Source organism: Puma concolor, chromosome E2 (genome assembly GCF_028749965.1).
Source record: "Puma concolor isolate L17-30 chromosome E2, mPumCon1.1.hap2, whole genome shotgun sequence".
Taxonomy (NCBI): Eukaryota; Metazoa; Chordata; class Mammalia; order Carnivora; family Felidae; genus Puma; species Puma concolor.
Genome location: NC_141681.1, coordinates 3,408,383 through 3,426,270, shown reverse-complemented (window position 1 = coordinate 3,426,270; position 17,888 = coordinate 3,408,383). Strand labels below are relative to the sequence as shown.

Here is a 17,888-nt window from a genome sequence, read left to right as displayed (position 1 = left end):
TTTTTTTAATTTTTAATGTTTATTTATTATTGACAGAGAGAGGCAGAGCATGAGCATGGGAGGGGCCGGGAGACACAGAATCCGAGGCAGGCTCCAGGCTCTGAGCTGTCAGCACGGAGCCGGACGCGGGGCTCGACCTCACAAACTGAGAGATCACGACCTGAGCCGAAGTCCGACGCTTAAGCGACTGAGCCACCCAGGCGCCCCTGTTTTGCTTCTTCTTAATCCACCCGCGGTGGGGCCCGCAGTTTATTTTCAGCGTCTCTCTGACTCCACAGGTGTTTGAAGGCTTCTACTCCCGCGCTGCAATGCTCACGTGCATCCAGACGGTGGCAGCACCTCCATTGCGACCAGAACGCCCGGGTTTCCTTCTTCTTTTCCAGAGTAGTTCCCCGGTTGGCCTTCAGATGGCGCCAACACCACAGGCCCGCGGCGGCCGCCGCGTCCAGGAGCCCACCGCGCCCGGGCGGGGAGGCTACGCGGTCGGCTGGGGGGACGGAGGTGGGGGGAGTGGGGCATGACCCGACTATCGCCCGCCTTCATCGTCGCTCATCGTTCTGGAACCACACACGGCCCTCTGCGGGCCCGATTCCGCTCTGGGCTCCGCGACCACTACATGAGCAGGGGAAGCCATCAGCCATGAGTTAGGAGCCCCCGATCCAAAATACGCTGGCAGGTTAAAGCAGAGATCGGAAACATGGTTTTCGCAAAGTCCAGGTGTGTGGAAGGTGTTGTTATGATAACCTGTGCAAACATCTCGCCCGGAGTCCTACTGAGCGGAGAAGAAACCTAATTCCAGGGGCAAAGGAAAATGTCTCTCTCACCTTTTCTATCTGGATTATAAGGATTTCTTTCCTCCCCACCCCGCTTTTTTTTGGGGGGGGGAGGGGGTGGGGGGGCAATAATAATTTTGGCCACTCAAGCAGGGGCTTTCCAGATGACATTATTTTAAACCTGGACACGCTTATAAATACAAACTCAGACAGAAACTACCATTTTTGAATCTATTTTCCATGGTCCACAGTTATTTTGGGTTTAGCTCTGTGCTGTGATAAAGCTTTTTTTTTTTTTTTTTTTTTTTTTAAGGCACCTCATAAAAGCAGAGGGAATAATATTTCTCCAGGAAGCCTACAGACCGAGGAGTGTTTCTTGGTCAATAGTTTGCATTTCCGGTAAAATTGTGAGAAATCGAGGAGCCTGGCAGGCCATCCGGGAGGAAGATGTATATATACACACACATATATTTATTTTATAAAATGGAGCTGAACATATTAAAAAACAATAAAGTCAAATCGTTCACCTGTGAGCTGAGGACTGGGAAACTTTATTTTACTTCGTTGCAAAAAAAAAAAAAAAATTAAGTGAGAGAAAGACTCGGGGCACCCATAAAAAATATAGTGTTTCAGAAGTAGAACTATTCAAGAGACTAGGAACCTGGTTTGTGCTTTGCCTCTGATTGTGAATTCATCAGGAGAGCATACCATTCATAGATGACGCACACAAACACTTTTCTTTTGTTCCTTTATTGAAAATGAATGGCACGTCTCCACTGCCTTCTCTCGCCTCCCCAAAGCTGAGCGCCCTCGGATTCTCTCACACCCCTTTCCCGGGAATCAGGCAAGCGCCTGACGGAACAGGGGTAGGGTGGGGGCCCAAACCACGCAAGTTGTATCTTTGTTCTTCCCTACCCAACCGAGGGACGACCTCCAGAAGAATTCTGACCAGCCTTTAGCCCTTCTTATGAGCGTCCTTCCCCCTCCAGGGGAAGCGGGTAAGTGCGATCCGATCGCCCGAGGTGTTGGGGGAATAAATATTCAGTCCACAGATGAACTGACTTTCCGGGGTACCCAGAGGAAAGGGGAAAGCTTTGAAGGGCGCCGACCTCGGGTCGCTCCAGGTCAGTATCTCGACCGGATCAGCTCTGGAGGTGTCCCAGCCGTTTGGGATGGCTTACCCCGTCCTCCCACGGAGCCCTGGTGCCCCAGTCACCTTATCAAACGCCAGCCAAACAAAAAGGACCGGCGCAGAGTAAGTCAGCCTGGAGAGTCCCCAAGAGGCTTTGGCGGGAGCGGGAGGTGGGCACTGCGCCCCGGGGCTGGCGATCCAGCGGACGGGGCTGGGGGCAGCTTCCTCGCCCCGAGCGCGCCCTGCCCCGCGCCGCGGACGCGCGTCTTGGGGCGCAGCCCCCGCGGGTAGCAGGCTCGGGTTTCCCCTCGCGGGCTCTGCCTGGGCCGGGCGGCTGGCTGCATTGTTCCCGGCTTCGGGGAGCGCGGGAGCCGGCTTGTCCAAGGGAATTCATCTCTGGGAAAAGGGAGAGGCACTGCGCAGCTGGACGTGGGGGCCGCAAGCGTCGACGCGGCTGGGGGATGCGGGAAATTAGCGGAACGAGGCCGCTCTGTTTCCCCGAACCCCACAAAACTGCTCACGGGGCCGCCGACGAGTTGCCGAACCCGCGGCGCACTTAGAGGATTACATTCTCAAGGTATTTGCCCCTTCCCCACCCGGACACTCCCCTGCAAGCCGGCGCGGCCTGCCTCCTCCGTGGAGGCGAGGGGCATTCATTCAGTTTCCAGAATTTGCCTCTAAAAGCTTTGCAGGTCATCTTGACGGCCCAAACCTGCAAACTCTCTGTCGATTATTAATTATTTGCTTCAATGATGACAACATCCAGGGGCGGGGGGGGGGGGGGGGGGGGAGGGGGGCTTGCATTCCAATCCAGCACGCTCGCTTAGAATCCATTGCACCTGGGCCCCCCTAATTAGGAAATCTAATTATTCGCCTCATCACTCATTAATAAGAAAAACAGTCCCGGGGTCTTTGCTACTTACAAGGTCTTGGGGGAGATCATTGGACTACATTAATCGGTTCGATTTTATATTTCAGATGAACTTTATCTGCAAAGGAGCATGGGTGTCTTTCCCCCCACCACCCCCCTCCCCGGGGGCATGCTGGCCCATTAACCAAAATGTGATAATGAAATAAATTTTAATAAGATATCACTCTTTTTAAAAAATCTTTTCAAGTTGAGCCTGAACTGCAGAGAAGTCTGGTCCAGCGCAGCTGGGTCTTAGAGCCGACGGATTCCGGCGCTCCTCGCCCTGATTGGTGCCGACTCCCCACAGCTGCCGGGCTATTGGCGCAAAGTCCCCGGAGGGGGCGTGGCCGGACGAAAGTAAAAACTTGCTTTCAGCAAGAAGACTTTTGAAACTTTTCCCAATCCCTAAAAGGGACTTTGCCTCTTTTTCCGGGCTCGGCGGGACAGCCACTCTGGACCCCGGCTCGCTGACCCTCGGGGCTGCCTCTTTGCTGGGGGGCTAGGAGAGCCGCCTTCCCCCCGTTGGCGCGGACACGGGGGCCGTCCTCGGTCCGCTGCGCGCGTGGCGCCTCCACTGCGTCCCCGCCGCCCGCCCCGGCTGCCACCCTCCGGTCCCGAGAGCCAGCGAGCGAGCGAGCGAGCGAGCGAGAGAGCAGGGGCCGGCGCTGCGCTCGCCGGGGCGCGCCCTCCAGGATGCCGATCCGCCCGGTCCGCTGACAACTGAGCGCCCCTTCTCCGCGCGCGGGCGGGCGCCCAGCGCCGGCGCCTCCCCCGCCTCGCCCCCGAGGCTTCCCGGCGCCCGGGGCTCTCCCCTTCCCACCCCCACCCCCTCCCGCGCCCCCGCCCCGCCACCCCCGCCGGCTCCCTTCCTCTCGCCCTCTCGCTCCCTCGCTCTCTCTCGCTTTCGCAGGGCCTTCCCCGCGGTCCGTGCGCGCAGGCGGCGGCGAGCCGTCTCGGACGCAGCATGCAGGCGCGCTACTCCGTGTCCGACCCCAACGCCTTGGGAGTGGTGCCCTACTTGAGCGAGCAAAATTACTACCGGGCGGCGGGCAGCTACGGCGGCATGGCCAGCCCCATGGGCGTCTACTCCGGCCACCCGGAGCAGTACGGCGCGGGCATGGGCCGCTCCTACGCGCCCTACCACCACCACCAGCCCGCGGCGCCCAAGGACCTCGTCAAGCCGCCCTACAGCTACATCGCGCTCATCACCATGGCCATCCAGAACGCGCCCGAGAAGAAGATCACCCTGAACGGCATCTACCAGTTCATCATGGACCGCTTCCCCTTCTACCGCGAGAACAAGCAGGGCTGGCAGAACAGCATCCGCCACAACCTGTCGCTCAACGAGTGCTTCGTCAAGGTGCCCCGCGACGACAAGAAGCCGGGCAAGGGCAGCTACTGGACGCTGGACCCGGACTCCTACAACATGTTCGAGAACGGCAGCTTCCTGCGGCGCCGCCGGCGCTTCAAGAAAAAGGACGTGCCCAAGGACAAGGAGGAGCGGGCCCACCTCAAGGAGCCGCCCCCGGCCGCGGCCAAGGGCGCCCCGGCCGGGCCCCCTCTAGCGGACGCCCCCAAGGACGTCGAGAAGAAGCTGGTGATCAAGACCGAGGCGGCGTCGCCGGCGCTGCCGGCCATCACCAAGGTGGAGACGCTGAGCCCCGAGAGCGCGCTGCAGGGCAGTCCGCGCAGCGCGGCCTCCACGCCCGCCGGCTCCCCCGACGGCTCGCTGCCCGAGCACCACGCCGGCGCGCCCAACGGGCTGCCCGGCTTCAGCGTGGAGAACATCATGACGCTGCGAACGTCGCCGCCGGGCGGCGAGCTGAGCCCCGCGTCCGGGCGCGCGGGCCTGGTGGTGCCGCCGCTGGCGCTGTCGTACGCGGCCGCGCCGCCCGCCACCTACGGCCAGCCGTGCGCGCAGGGCCTGGAGGCCGGGGGCGCGGGGGGCTACCAGTGCAGCATGCGCGCCATGAGCCTGTACACCGGGGCCGAGCGGCCCGCGCACATGTGCGTCCCGCCCGCGCTGGACGAGGCCCTCTCGGACCACCCGGGCGGCCCCACGTCGCCCCTGAGCGCCCTCAACCTCGCCGCAGGCCAGGAGGGCGCGCTCGCCGCCGCCGCCGCGGGCCACCACCACCAGCATCACGGCCACCACCACCCGCAGGCGCCGCCGCCCCCGCCGGCGCCCCAGCCCCAGCCGGCGCCCCAGCCCGGGGGCGCGGCCGCCGCCGCCGCCGCCGCCGCCGCCGCCGCGGCCCAGGCAGCCTCCTGGTATCTCAACCACAGCGGGGACCTGAACCACCTCCCGGGCCACACGTTCGCGGCCCAGCAGCAGACTTTCCCCAACGTCCGGGAGATGTTCAACTCCCACCGGCTGGGGGTGGAGAACGCGGCCCTCGGGGAACCGCAGGTCGGCACCAACGCGAGCTGTCAGCTGCCCTACAGGTCCACGCCGGCGCTCTACCGCCACGCCGCCCCCTATTCCTACGACTGCACGAAATACTGACCTGCCTGGCCCGCTCCGGCTTCGCCTCCCACACCCGGGCCTCTCGGGCAGTCCAGGCTGCAGAGGCGCAGAAAGAACCAAAAAATATGCCCACCAGCTTTTTTTTCTCAGACTCAGGAGCAGAGAGAGCTCGCGCCCGGCCTCAGTCCTCTGTGAAGCTTCAGGTAACTTTAATTCGCTGCCCCGTTTCCGAGGTCCTAAAGGAACCCCCCCCCCCCCCAAGGGACGCGGCCCGGCGAAATGAATATTGAGTTTTAAGCCCCCCTCCCCTCCTTCCAGGATGGTTGTGCTGAATGCTGCAGCTGGGGTTTAAAAAAAAATTAAGTTACGGACCAAATCCCAGAGCGACCCGGTAATGACTCTCTCTGTAGAGACCCCCATAGGTCTACGGGCGGGGGGGAGGGGGGGGTCTCTATAGATTACGTCTGTGCTGTGTGTAATTTTAAATTTCTCTAACCGTGCTGTACAAATGTGTGCATTTGTAATCAGGCTATTTTGTTGTTGTTGTTCAGAGCCATTAATATAATATTTAAAGTTGAGTTCACTGGATAAGTTTTCATCTTGCCCAACCATTTCTAACTCCCAAAATGAAAATTTAAGAAACCTACGTGGGTTTGGTTTTTTTTTTTTTTTTTTTTACCGCCCTGTACACTTATGAGGCATAATTCTTTTCCCGGTGGTAGGTCTTTTACAAAACAAGGAAATAATTTATTTTGTTGTTGTTGTTGTTGGCGGATAAAGAAGTCAAGTATCTGATACTTTTTATTTACAGAGTGTGATGGTTTTGTATAGTAGATTCCTCCCTGAGCATTCCTAAAAGAAAAAAAAAAAACTTTAAAAATTTAACTTCACCTGTGTTTGTCTTATGTGGTGTTAATTGTTGTACTTACCTTAAAATAAACCCATGTTGTTTTTCTGCCCCAAGTCCGGACAGTGTGTTTGTGTTCTCGCAGCTTTTAAAAACAAGGTGTGTTTGCAAATCCACCTGTTTTGATCATATTTGTTACGCAGGTGGGTGAACGCATAGACGTATACAGATGCTCGCAGGGGACTGGGGACGCTCCCCTGTTGTCTTGTTAGTGACGGAAAGGACTTTCCATGAACTCAGATCCCACCCTGGCCTAGGCAGTTGAGAAACGTCCCGGTTGGACGTGGATGCCTGAAGGACTGGGCACCTTCACGTTATTCGCTGTAAACGTTTTGCTAAATGCAAAAAAAAAAAAAAAAAAAAAGCCAATTGTCAACACAAATAGTACCACCATTCCATCTCAAACCCAGTGATCCCCAGCTGCGGAAGCAAAAGACAGGGAGGACCCAAGTTTTTCATTAGTTTAACTACGAACCTGGGACCTGGGGGAGTCCTGCTTTCCCTCCGATTCCTAAAATGCGGACTTCCTTCCCCATCGTAATGGCTTTCCAGAAAACAACGTGCAGTGGGCCGGAGAAGGTCCAAAGGGGATTGATTCTGGTGACGGTTAGCTCAGAGGTGGATTTCAGACCCCTTTACGTCTTGATATGGTCTCTTAATCTTCACCCTACTGCAGTGAAAAACTGTAGAGGCTCCTCGGCCTTCGAATGTAACTTACGATGCTTTTGGAGTTCTAAATTTACCAACTCTTTCGGGACTGTAAATCACAGGGAGATGATTGCCTTTTCAGTTTTGATATCTTGTCTTTAAAAATTTTTTAATAGCAATGAAACCATTTGTGGGGTGTGGCTGGGGCGGAGGGCGGGAGGGAGGTGAGGGGATGATTTTATTATCTCTTTCACTGGCCCAAAGGCACAATTCCCCCCCCCCCCCCCCCCCCCCCCCGCTGGTCTCTGAGTGTGAGTTTTGAGGCCGGGGCTCCAAACTGGGGATTTGTTTCCCACCCAAGCAGGTCAGCTGTACTTTGCTTAGGGCGAAGCGGGCTTAACATTTCGGGGGATGATGATTTTTCCAAAAAGTGATTTTCCCTGGTGCAGTGGCATTGAACAGAACCTGGTTTTGTGTTGTTTTAACCATGGCAGTTTGTCTCCAGGTCATGCTGATGTAGTGCTGGGGGAGGTAGGAACGTAATAAATTTCCCCATATGTGCCACACAGATTCTTTGGATCTGTGGCCCCAGAGGTGACTAGTGGTTAAGACTTAAATGCTGCATTCTGTTCCTTTTCATAGTGCTCGGGATCGGGGAGCCCCCGCGCTTGGTGTCTGACCTCCAGCAGGCTCCCAGGCCCCCTTGCCTTGGTTGAGTAAGCTGGACTAGCCAGCGAGGAAAGAGAGGGAGGCCAAGAGGCCCCCCGCTCCCAGCTCCCAACGGCAGCAGAGGCCGGCCCTTCCTGCCCAGCTCCTGCGCTCCGGGGCCATTTCGTTCCTGTTGTCCAGATGATGCTGGCGCTGGATTCCAGGATGGTAGTCCAGCCGGCTCTCTCCTTCCCCAGGCTTTTCATAGAGTCCGCCCTGAAAGTGCGTCCTCCTCTCAAGATTCGGAGTTCAGCGGAGGTTTGAGAGACACGCAGGAAATAAAGGGGAGAGAAACGGGAAAGAATTCGGCGAGACCCGAGCTGCCACTGAAGCCACACCGGGACCTTCTGTCTCAGGGAAGGCCCCTCTGAGAGCAGTGCCTGTGCCGGGGCGCTGGCCCAGTGAACAGCTCAAGAAGGGACCCCCGCCCGCCCGGGAGATGAGCACCCTTCCATTTCCCTAGGAACGTGGGCAGCTCGAGGGATTGTGTCCGGGGCTTTCTCCAGGCCTCTGGAGGCGGCAGAGGGAGGGGTGTGTGAGGCCATGGCACGCTGGGACGCCTCAGAACCCGGAAAGCTTCCTGACCCCGAGGCCCAGGGGCCAGGGTAGGTGCGGGTAAGTTCCCCCAGAAGGCCGGCCATGTGAGCTGGACACGGTGCTCAGAACTCGCTGGGCTCAGCGCTCCCGCCTCAGCAGCCCCGCTAGGACCTCGGGCCTGGGGACTGAGCGGCCTCGGGCGCCTCCCTCGGGGTGGGGAGATCCAGCAGCAGCGGGAAGCGGAGCATCCCGGTGGAGGCGGTGGAGGCGGTGGAGGCGTCTGGGGCCGCTTTGCCAGTTCCCGCTGCCCTGGGGCGTCTGCCACCCAGCGCGCAAAGATGCAGAGACCGCGCACGGCCCCGGGCTGTCCTTGCTCCACGTATCCGCTCCCCTCCCCTTGCTTCGGCCGCTGGGTCCTCGCGAGGCCCAGGGCCTTTCAGGAAAAGGGGAAAGGAGGCCGACGATGGAAGGGCCGGAATGTTGGTCGCGGGCTGCTGGGACTCCTGGCGGGCAGCTCTGCGGTCCGCCGAGCTCACTTAGCACGAAGCCCCGTGCAATAGCCACGTTCCCTCCTGATCCAGTAACGTGGAACCAGGCAGGTCTCAGAGCTACTGTCAATAAAATGGGAGCAGCCCCAACACCACGGCGGAGACGGATTCCTACAGAGTTAACCCTGCGTGCCCGACTGGCCTTGGCTGCCTGGACCGGTTCTACCCAGGGTCCAGTTGTCATAGATACGGGCCGCTGGGAAAGACTCCCAGGCTTCTGACAATCCCGAACATTCCCAGCCCCATAGAGGCTGCAGCTCGGAGAGCCTCTCTGCTTCTTGTAAGACTCGGAGACATGCCCCACGCTCACGGCTCTCGAGGGGAGAGGGACGTGTGGGGTGTGGCCCCGCCCAGGCCCCTCTCCCGAGGCCAGAGCTGAGCCTGCCGCCAGGTGGTCCTCATCCCCTGGTTCAAGTAGCCTGTCCCCACCCACACCCAAATCATGGTGACACGTGTCCCCTAATTGCCTGAGCACTGGCCTAGGAATTCCACGGCCACATGATGCCAGGTGAACAAACCATTTCTCCTGGCTGGCCTCAGTCTTCTTACGTGTAAAATGACCAGGTGGGTGTAAGGGCATTTGGGGCAGCCTGGCACCTTCCTTTCGGGCATAGTCAGGCTCCTGCAGCGGGCCCTCACTTATCCCCACTCTCCTATCTGGCTGGTAAGAAATGAAGATCAGAAGTGAGAGGGAGGAGCAAATGTCCTGGGGTCCTGTGAACTTTGGTGCTTGGCTCCTAAATCTCTTGGGGCCCATCTCCTTTTACCCCAAGATTGCCTGGGGTCGCCTTTGGGCCTGGGAGAGGCTTGTAAGCTGCATTCAAAGCAGAGAGCACGGAGTCCCCAGAACACCCCCACGTCCCCTGTGGAAACTAACCCCAGTGCCTGAGTTCTTGCCTTCTCCCGCCTCAAATCCACTCCGAATCCAGAACACTGCGCGGGTGTTGGCCAGGAATTCACTGATAACCATAAACCTGAGGTGAGTGCAAAGAGAGACCCGAGAAGAGACCCATTAATTAACAGGGAGAACTGACTTTGTCCGGAATGCGCTGGGGGTCTCAGCACCCGTGCCTCGTGCCTCAGGGAACGTGTGCCTGTGTCGTCCCAGGCGGGACGCTCCTGACTGTCAGGGCGCGGTGGCCGTGGAGAAGTGGAGGCCTGAGGTTCGATGCCCTGGGTGCAGCCAGGGCCAGGGTGGGGGGGGGCAGCCTCCAGGTGAGGGGGGCACAGGGGACCAGTGCCCCCAGAGGAAGCCTTCGGGCACCACATACTCGAAATGCTTTCCCAAACTTCGAGAAGCATTCCCTGCCTGCCTCCTTTTTGCGTGGCCTCGGCTCGCCAAGGCATTTGAAACGTTTGCTTTTTGACATAGGCATGTAAGGGAGGCTGCAGGGTTTCAGACACTTTGCAGTCAGGACGGCCACCACTGCCCTGATTCGTGCAAGCCTTTCCCGGGCTTCGGCGACATTCCTGCTTCGTGGCCAACACAGAGAGACGCAGCCCGCGTAGAGTGTGATTCTCGAACGCGTATGTCTGATGCTGGGGTGGTTCTGCCAGTGTTGGGCTGGTGGGGACTTGATCCCAGGACTGTGTGTGTGTGTGAAAAGCTGGCACGGGGCGGGGGGGGGAGGCGGGCTGACAGATGGACTGGCCCCCTGGCCACACAGATCCTGTTAAGGAAACGGAGTTGGGGAGCACGGAGAGGGCTGCCCCAGCCTGGGGTACAGCTTTGAGCTCAGTCTGTATGCCCACCCAGGCGGGAGGTCACGGAGGCCAGAGAGGCCCCTCTGACCCCCGGCTTAGTGGCCCTTGGCCCTGGGTCTTACCTTTCCCAGCAGCCCCGTGGGGGCTCTCTCTCTGCCTGCGTGTTGTTTTTACAGGCAACCTCCTCAACGAGCCTTTCTAAGCTGAATCCACACGCACCAAATGAGGGCCTCCACACAGGCCAGCGGAGGGTTCGCGTGACCTCAGGCGTGCCCCCTGTAGCTCTCTCGGCCCATTTCTCGACTGCCAAATGGGAGGATCATCAAGCAGGGTTATGGTTGAGGACGAGTGAGCCCGACACAGGTCAGGAGAGTCCAGGCCATAGGAAGGACTCACGGCTAGCCGTCAGGGTTTACAGGGCACCAGGAGAACAGTGGTTCTTTGGTCTCGGCCAACGGTGTACGTCAGGCCACATGCTGATGTGCCCTAGCGATGTGCCCTGACTGCCCGTTTTAGACCCTTGAAATTACTGCTGGGGACAATATGGGCTCTAAGAAAATCAGTAATTTGGAAAATCCTGCCCTGTTCTCTGGGCTTCAGCAGAGCGTTATGTTCATGCCCCCCCCCCCCCCCCCAACGCAGCAGGAACCTGCTCCAGACATACCTCGAGGAGCCGCTGAGGACACCCAAGGATGTCAGGCCTCAGAGAACCCGCCTTGGCAGGAAATCATGTGCATTCCAACCCCCACCCCCACCCCGTTCTGCTCTTTGTGACCTCTGTTGTCTGGGGTGTTTGGTGCCCATCTGTAAAATGGGCAAACCCATCCCTTCCGTCTTTCGAAGATGCCGTGAGGGTTCTGGAGAGAGCTTCCACGGGGCCCTTGGCATCCACACACAGTAGCCCCATTGTAATGGGGCTGTTCCCCTGTCTGCAACACTTCCTGTTAGTTTCCTGGCCTCAGTGTCCGGTCTGTAGAACGGGAGCGGTGAGGACTTCTGTGTCTTCAAGCCAGGAGGAGGACTGACACGACCTGAGGGAGCTCTTACGAGGGTGCCAGCACCTAGTAGCGTTGGAGACGTTTCAGTGATTAATATCGCCCTTGTCACCACCATCTCCAGCGGGTTCGGGACATCAGGGAGGTGACCTGGCTGAGGAAGTCCTGTATCTTTCCACCCTCCGCTCAAACCTATCGCAGGTATGGTCCGATCGTTCGTTCGTGTGTGCAGACTTCGCCAACTGTGTTGACCCGAAGAAAAAGCGGTGCCGTGTTGGGAAAGATGACACAGACCGTCCATGGCTGGAGCGTCTGATGTCCAGTTTGCTAAGGAGCAGAGGAAGGGGAAATGCCCTTGGGGAGGCTGGATGGGAGCACCTCCTCTCTCCCCTCCCCTCAGCCTTTTCCTCGGAGGCCTCTTGGGACCTGGCTGGTGCCTGGCCTCTGCCCAGCCTGCGCTAGGACCAGGGTGCTCCCTGCCCTCATCCCACACCCACCCCGATTTCTGCTGGGGCCCCAGAGTAGGAGCCACCAGGGTCCTTCCGGGAGCCTCCCTCCACGCAGGCTGGAAACCTCAGGGCTTTGCTGCAGGCTGGGAGATGCGGGGGCACTGACTTCCGAGAAGCCTGCAGCTTGGGGCGACGTAAAGACTACGAGCCTAGGGAGACCTTCTGTGTCCCCGCCTGGCTCTCCGGGCTACCCGCGTCAGCCTGGCCGGCTCCCAGGCTCCCCTGCCCACCCCCGACCAGGCCTCAGAACGGCTCTCAGCACACCGAGCTTCCGCACGAGGGCGCATCCGCGCCCGGACGCCGAGGGCTGGTGCCCTGCGCTCCCCGGAAATATGCCCCAGCGAGGGGCTCCTTCCTACAGTGGCCCCTCCTAGGCTCAAGTTACAAACTCGTCGCCTGGGAGCCCAGGATTCGTCCCCGCGCGGGAGCCGGGCTGGGGCGCCGCGCAGGAGCCTCCCGGGGATGCTCTGCGAGCGCGCGGGGCGGGACGCGCCTCTCCAGACCGCGACTAGAACTTGAGTTTTTTGTTTTTTGTTTTTGGGGCTTTTTTTTTTTTTTTTTCTCTTTCCTCCTTTGCTATCAGTGCCCCGCCCACCAGCCTCGCGGTCTCCGCCTGCCTCCGGCCCTCGCCCAAACGGGGCGGCGTTTACGATTGTACAAATTCAAGCTCGGGTTTGCCTTGGAGTTTAGAGGGAGCGCTGCGGCGACGCGCCTTTCCGGAGAGGCAGGGGGTGCGCGTGCTGGACTTCGGGTGCCGGGGAGCTCCAGGGAGGGCTCCGGGTGCGGAGGGGCGGCGCGCCGCGACCCCCGTTTGTCTCCTCTGGGTCTGTTAGAGGGGGCGCTGAGGCCGGACCTCGAGCTGGATCCAAGCTTGAGTTTGCTGGGGGCGCGCTGGTCTGGAGAGGTTGGGTGACCCCCGGGGACCATGGAACCGCCGAGTTGCGTAAGCTCGGGCCTGAGGTTGTTTTTTCACCCCGGGGTTGAGAGGGGTGCGCCGGTGAGAGCCCGAGCGACGACAGCGCCCCTCCCCCTCCTGGCTAGAGGACCGTCCCGGACACCTAGGCCGGAGCCGGGCGGGGCCGGACGGTTGGCTGAAGTTAGAAATGCAGCGCCCTGGAGGGGCCTGGAGGTGTCCCAGCGCCTGGCCTGGCGCTCCCTCAAGCCGCTCCTGCACCCAAACCGGTTTTTCGACCCTGGTTTTGACTTCCTTTTGCGGGTCGTCAAACTTACCCACTGCCCTGCCGTCTACCCTGAACCGCCGAATGTCAGAGTTATTTTATGAACTCCTCATTTTGGAGTGGGGCTCTTTCCCTTGTTCCGGGCGTGACCTGGCCGTTCCTGACCAGGTGTCGCCTCTCTGTGACAGCAGGAGCAGCAGACATCCCCGCCCCTAAGGACTGTGGTGCCTCTGGCCCCCTTCCCAGAAGAGGGGACATTCCTACGCCCACCTGCGCCCTCACCCCCCTCTCTTCTCTTTCCCTACGCGTTTTACTCAATGAGACACTAATCCAACAATCCCCAGTGGGGTTTTTTTTTTCTTTTAAAAAATTTTCAGCAGAGATCATAAACAGGAGCGAGTCACAGTAATGCCCCCACCCCCGCCGAGGCTCACCGGGGAGCAGAAGACAGGCTCCTTCTGAATCGACATCATTCAGGGTTTTTTATTCAAACCATGACGTGGCTGAATGTAAAATGACACGGGTGGGGGTGGTTACACCCCAGGGTGAGTGGGGGGGGGGGTGGAGAGCAAGCAGGCTTCCCAAATGCTTGATGTAATCACGGGCCAGCTGCGTGCACTTGTACAGTTGTTATAACCCCCCTCCTTGTTATAAACAGGAAAGCGCAGAATAGAAAGCAAGAGACCCGCATTCACAAATATCAGCTCTCCTGCGCCAGCTGCCAAACTCCCCTTTTATGGTGTCCCGGGCCTGCAACCTCAGCCCCATCAGAAAGACCCGAGTTTCTCCCCTCTGAACTCTCCAAGCCGGGTTATTCTGAAACGACCCTCAAGCAAGCTGTGTGGACCAGGTACCCGTGCCCTCTCTGGCCCCCCCCCCCCCCCATCGCCCTGTGCCTTGGCTTCCGGAGAAGCTGGAGGTAGAGGCTTCCGGCCTCGGGATGCCAGGTTCATCCTGAGGGTTTGTCTCCAAGGAAAGCTGCCTCCTGTTCTCAAGAGATTCCCAGGGCTCTTAAGAGAGACGCTCCTCCCGTCCCACCCAAATATCTAAAAAAAAAAAAAAAAAAAAGACCCCAGGAGGCGTTTTATGAGACCCTGGCATCTCCATCTCCACGAAGCCTGGGAGAAGAAAAGACCTTTTGTGGGAGGCTCCGGATTACTGGGCTCCCCCCACCCCCACCCCAACCCCCCCACCAGCCAGCGGTAAAACTCACCCCTGCGCCGCCCCCCCCCCCCCATCTCCGCCTTGCCTTCCTGGCCCGGCAGACCCTGCCACCGAGGTCCACATCCTGCCTCACTGACTGTGTGTGCTTCCAGCGTCAAGGGGTGGACGTGATATTTCAAACATCAGATCAGTGCGTTTATATATTGGGTGCCCGGAAATTTTTCCAAATAAACACAGCTTGATTCAACTTGGGTGGGCGGACTTATCAACAGACTAATTCTATAAACAAATGAAGGAATAGCCCCGACACCGATTGGCTGGTATCGGAAAGACACGTGGAGGGGAAAGCTTGGAGTTTTTCGGCAATGAAATTTTAATTACTGTGGGTGGGCTGAGCGCACAAGGACTGTTTATCATAGACAATTTATTTTCCAGCGCTAAGTCAACATATAATAGCAAACTTACAACAATTATTTAACATTTGTAAAGCCATGAGGGGACAGAGCACGGAGCCGCCGGGGAGAGCGGCGGAGCGGGAGTCAGACGCACCGCGGGCTCCCCGGGAGGGCCCTCGCGGCGCGGGGCGCAGTCCCTGAGCCCCCGGGTCGCCCGCGTCGCGGGGAGCGCGGCGCCGGCTCCCGCTCGCCATGAGCCGCCTCTTCGGTCCCCGGCTGCCCGCTCTGGCCGCCTCGCCCATGCTCTATCTCTACGGCCCCGAGAGACCCGGGCTGCCTCTGGCCTTCGCCCCCGCGGCCGCTCTGGCCGCCCCGGGCCGCGCGGAGCCCCCCCAGAAGCCGCCCTACAGCTACATCGCGCTCATCGCCATGGCCATCCAGGACGCGCCGGAGCAGAGGGTCACGCTGAACGGCATCTACCAGTTCATCATGGACCGCTTCCCCTTCTACCACGACAACCGGCAGGGCTGGCAGAACAGCATCCGCCACAACCTGTCGCTCAACGAGTGCTTCGTCAAGGTGCCCCGCGAGAAAGGGCGGCCGGGCAAGGGCAGCTACTGGACGCTGGACCCTCGCTGCCTCGACATGTTCGAGAATGGCAACTACCGGCGCCGGAAGAGGAAGCCCAAGCCAGGCCCAGGGGCCCCCGAGGCCAAGCGGGCCCGCGCGGAGACCCACGAGCGCGAGCGCGGCGCAGAGGCGCAGCCCGGGGCGGGCAGCGGGGCAGGGCGCCGGGGCCCCGCCACCCCCCGCCGCGAGGGCGCGCCCGCGCGCCCCTCGCCCCTCGGGGGCGGCTCCTCTCCGCCCGCGCCCCTCCGCTGGCCCGGGCCCGTGTCCCCGGCGGAGGACGTGGGCGACGCTGTCCAGGGCGCGGCGGCGGCGGCGGCCTTGGCCACGGGCCAGCCGGCGCGCACGGTGGATGGTCTGGGGTCCCCTCCGCGCCCTGCCTCCCACAGCTCTCCCAAGAGCTCCGACAAGTCCAAGAGCTTCAGCATAGACAGCATCCTGGCGGGACGGCAGGGCCAGGAGCCCACCGGAGGGGCCGAGCTCCCGGGGGGCGCCAAGCCTGCGCCCCGCAGCTGTCTGGGTGCCTCGCTTCTGGCCACCTCTGCGAGCCTCCCTCCGCCTTTCAACGCTTCCCTGATGCTCGACCCGCACGTCCAGGGCGGCTTTTACCAGCTCGGGATCCCTTTCCTCTCGTATTTCCCTCTGCAGCTTCCAGACACGGTGCTTCACTTCAGTAAAGCAAACGGTGGCGGCTCCTTCCCCTACCCTGGTCTGAGCTTGTGAGCGGCCGGGTCCCATCACCCGCGGGAAGGCGTCACGGTTTTTAAAAAACGAGCTTTTCTTCTGCAACGTGTGGATCCCGGGAAGTGTTACCAACTTTTGCGCGCAGGTGGGCAGGGGCTCCTGCCTCCTCCAAGGTGAGGTGGACCTTCCCAGAACCCGGAGCACCTTCGGAGATTTAAAAGACCCCGTCCCACTAGGACTTGGGCATCTCAGACCTCCTGCGGAGACAGCAGGAGGCTTCCTTGACCTCAGGGCAGTCTAAGGGCATTATCTCCCACTCCCCACCTCGGGTCCTGCGTGTCCGGAGCAGCAAGGGCCCAGACTACCCGACAGCAGGACCCACAGATGCGGTGAGGGTGGTTTCAAACAGAACCACCATCTATCTGACGGTGGCCAGCTCCCTTGTTTGTCCCTGTGGCCCAGGTCTTGGCTTTGAATCTGTGGGGTAATGGGTGTGCACAGCTGGGTTTGTCCCTGAAGTCCCAGTGTGGGGGCACCAGAAGTGACCTCTGTTTTTCAGGTTCTTCACGAGATCTAGGGCCTGGTGAGGATTTAAGACCAATGTCCAGGTGGACGGCTAAGAAATCACGTTTCTAGTTTAAATAGAGAATTTCTCTCTCTTTTTTTTTCTTTCTAGACATTTTTACTGGGGATATGCTATATTCTTTGGCTAGATGCTTGACTTTTTCCTACAATGATGGCCCTGTGAAAATTCTATGTTAACAACCCCTATTAAGAAAGTGCACTCTATACGATAGCGTTTGTTGTGTTACGACAGCTTGCCAGTCAATTCTCATGATCTCCAAGACATGTTACCAACATTCGCAGGCATCCCGTCTTGTTGCTTCTGTTTTTAAGGGATCAAAAGATAGCAGGGGACACTGGAAGTGTGTGACGAGGAGGGAAGGTGTCGTAGACAACACAAGACTTTCCATGTGCATGTTTTTTTTCAAGCTCTGGGTTTGGGTTTTGCTGCGTTTTCCAGAATTGCGTGGTAAAGGACCACTTTTCCTTAAGAAAGTTGGATGGAAACACACACACACACACAAGCAGATACTGGGAGAGATGGGTCATGCTGGGCAGAGAAAAAGGAATCTTCTGATGATATCTGCTGGAGGGTGCCTCTCTGGACCCCAAAGAACAGGAGGCTCAGGGGGAGGGTTCTATCAGACATCCTCTCTCTAAGCCTCTACCCTTGGGCCTAGAGCCTGCAGCTAAATAAACACCTTATGGAGGTGACTGGAAATCTGGGGGTGGGGGTGGGGAGCAGGAAGGCGGGGGCGGGGGGGGGGGAGTGCTCTGCAACAAAGATCTGCTTAAGAAAATGGAGATTTTTACAGCCCAGTTCAGCTTGGAACTTTCGGGAAGCGCATCTAACCTCTTACAGTATCTCTCTTTGGGTTGCGTTGGGTGGGAAACTGGGTTTTCTGAGCCTCCAGGTTACCTTAATTTTATCTGACGTGGGAAAAGGCACAATAAGTCATGAGTCCTGGAGGTAAACTGAGATAGATCTCCCAAATAACTTTTAAAATGATTTCCAGGACTTATAGAAAAATGAACACAAGCTTTACAACAGGAGAGCCTAGTGGCTAATATATTTGGAAGGACATTTCAGACGAGCATAGTCATTTAATTATTAGTAAGCACAGAGTTGGCTTCCCGAGAATTTATCCCTAAAGCCGTGTGCTACCGATGCATAAATTTCCTCGAGCACGTTCTACCCAGGTTGGTGGGAACATTTTGGTGAGCTGGAGAGTATCCTTGATTTTAAGAACTTTGACAAGATCCCACTGTTGACATCCAGGCTCACTGCGATTAACACACGGGGCAGTGGCAGGCCTGTCTCGATATGTTGTTATCCCAGAGTCTCAGCCCCTGTGAATAAAGTTGTCTTTTCATTAACCTCTCAGTGACTGATTCAGTGGATTACTGGGGGGAATAAGCAAACAGTGTAACAGGAGAG

General features: G+C 58.6%; 2 protein-coding genes and 1 long non-coding RNA gene across 3 annotated transcripts in view; 2 read left to right on the top strand and 1 right to left on the bottom strand.

The window, feature by feature from the left end:
* Positions 1-17,888, bottom strand: part of LOC147573303 (uncharacterized) — a 367,858-nt gene that overhangs the window by 6,723 nt on the left and 343,247 nt on the right. The window lies entirely within an intron of this gene.
* FOXC2 (forkhead box C2) lies at positions 3,667-5,438 on the top strand. The gene has a single exon (XM_086688751.1). It carries the CDS (start codon positions 3,780-3,782, stop codon positions 5,319-5,321), a length of 1,542 nt encoding a protein of 513 aa, XP_086544877.1. The 5' UTR covers positions 3,667-3,779; the 3' UTR covers positions 5,322-5,438.
* On the top strand, positions 14,206-17,170 carry FOXL1 (forkhead box L1). Its single transcript, XM_086688750.1, has one exon. It carries the CDS (start codon positions 14,828-14,830, stop codon positions 15,923-15,925), a length of 1,098 nt encoding a protein of 365 aa, XP_086544876.1. The 5' UTR covers positions 14,206-14,827; the 3' UTR covers positions 15,926-17,170.

Bases quoted from the DNA above. Each gene is read 5' to 3' on its own strand.
- FOXC2 (XM_086688751.1), top strand. From the start codon at position 3,780: ATGCAGGCGCGCTACTCCGTGTCCGACCCCAACGCCTTGGGAGTGGTG.
- FOXL1 (XM_086688750.1), top strand. From the start codon at position 14,828: ATGAGCCGCCTCTTCGGTCCCCGGCTGCCCGCTCTGGCCGCCTCGCCC.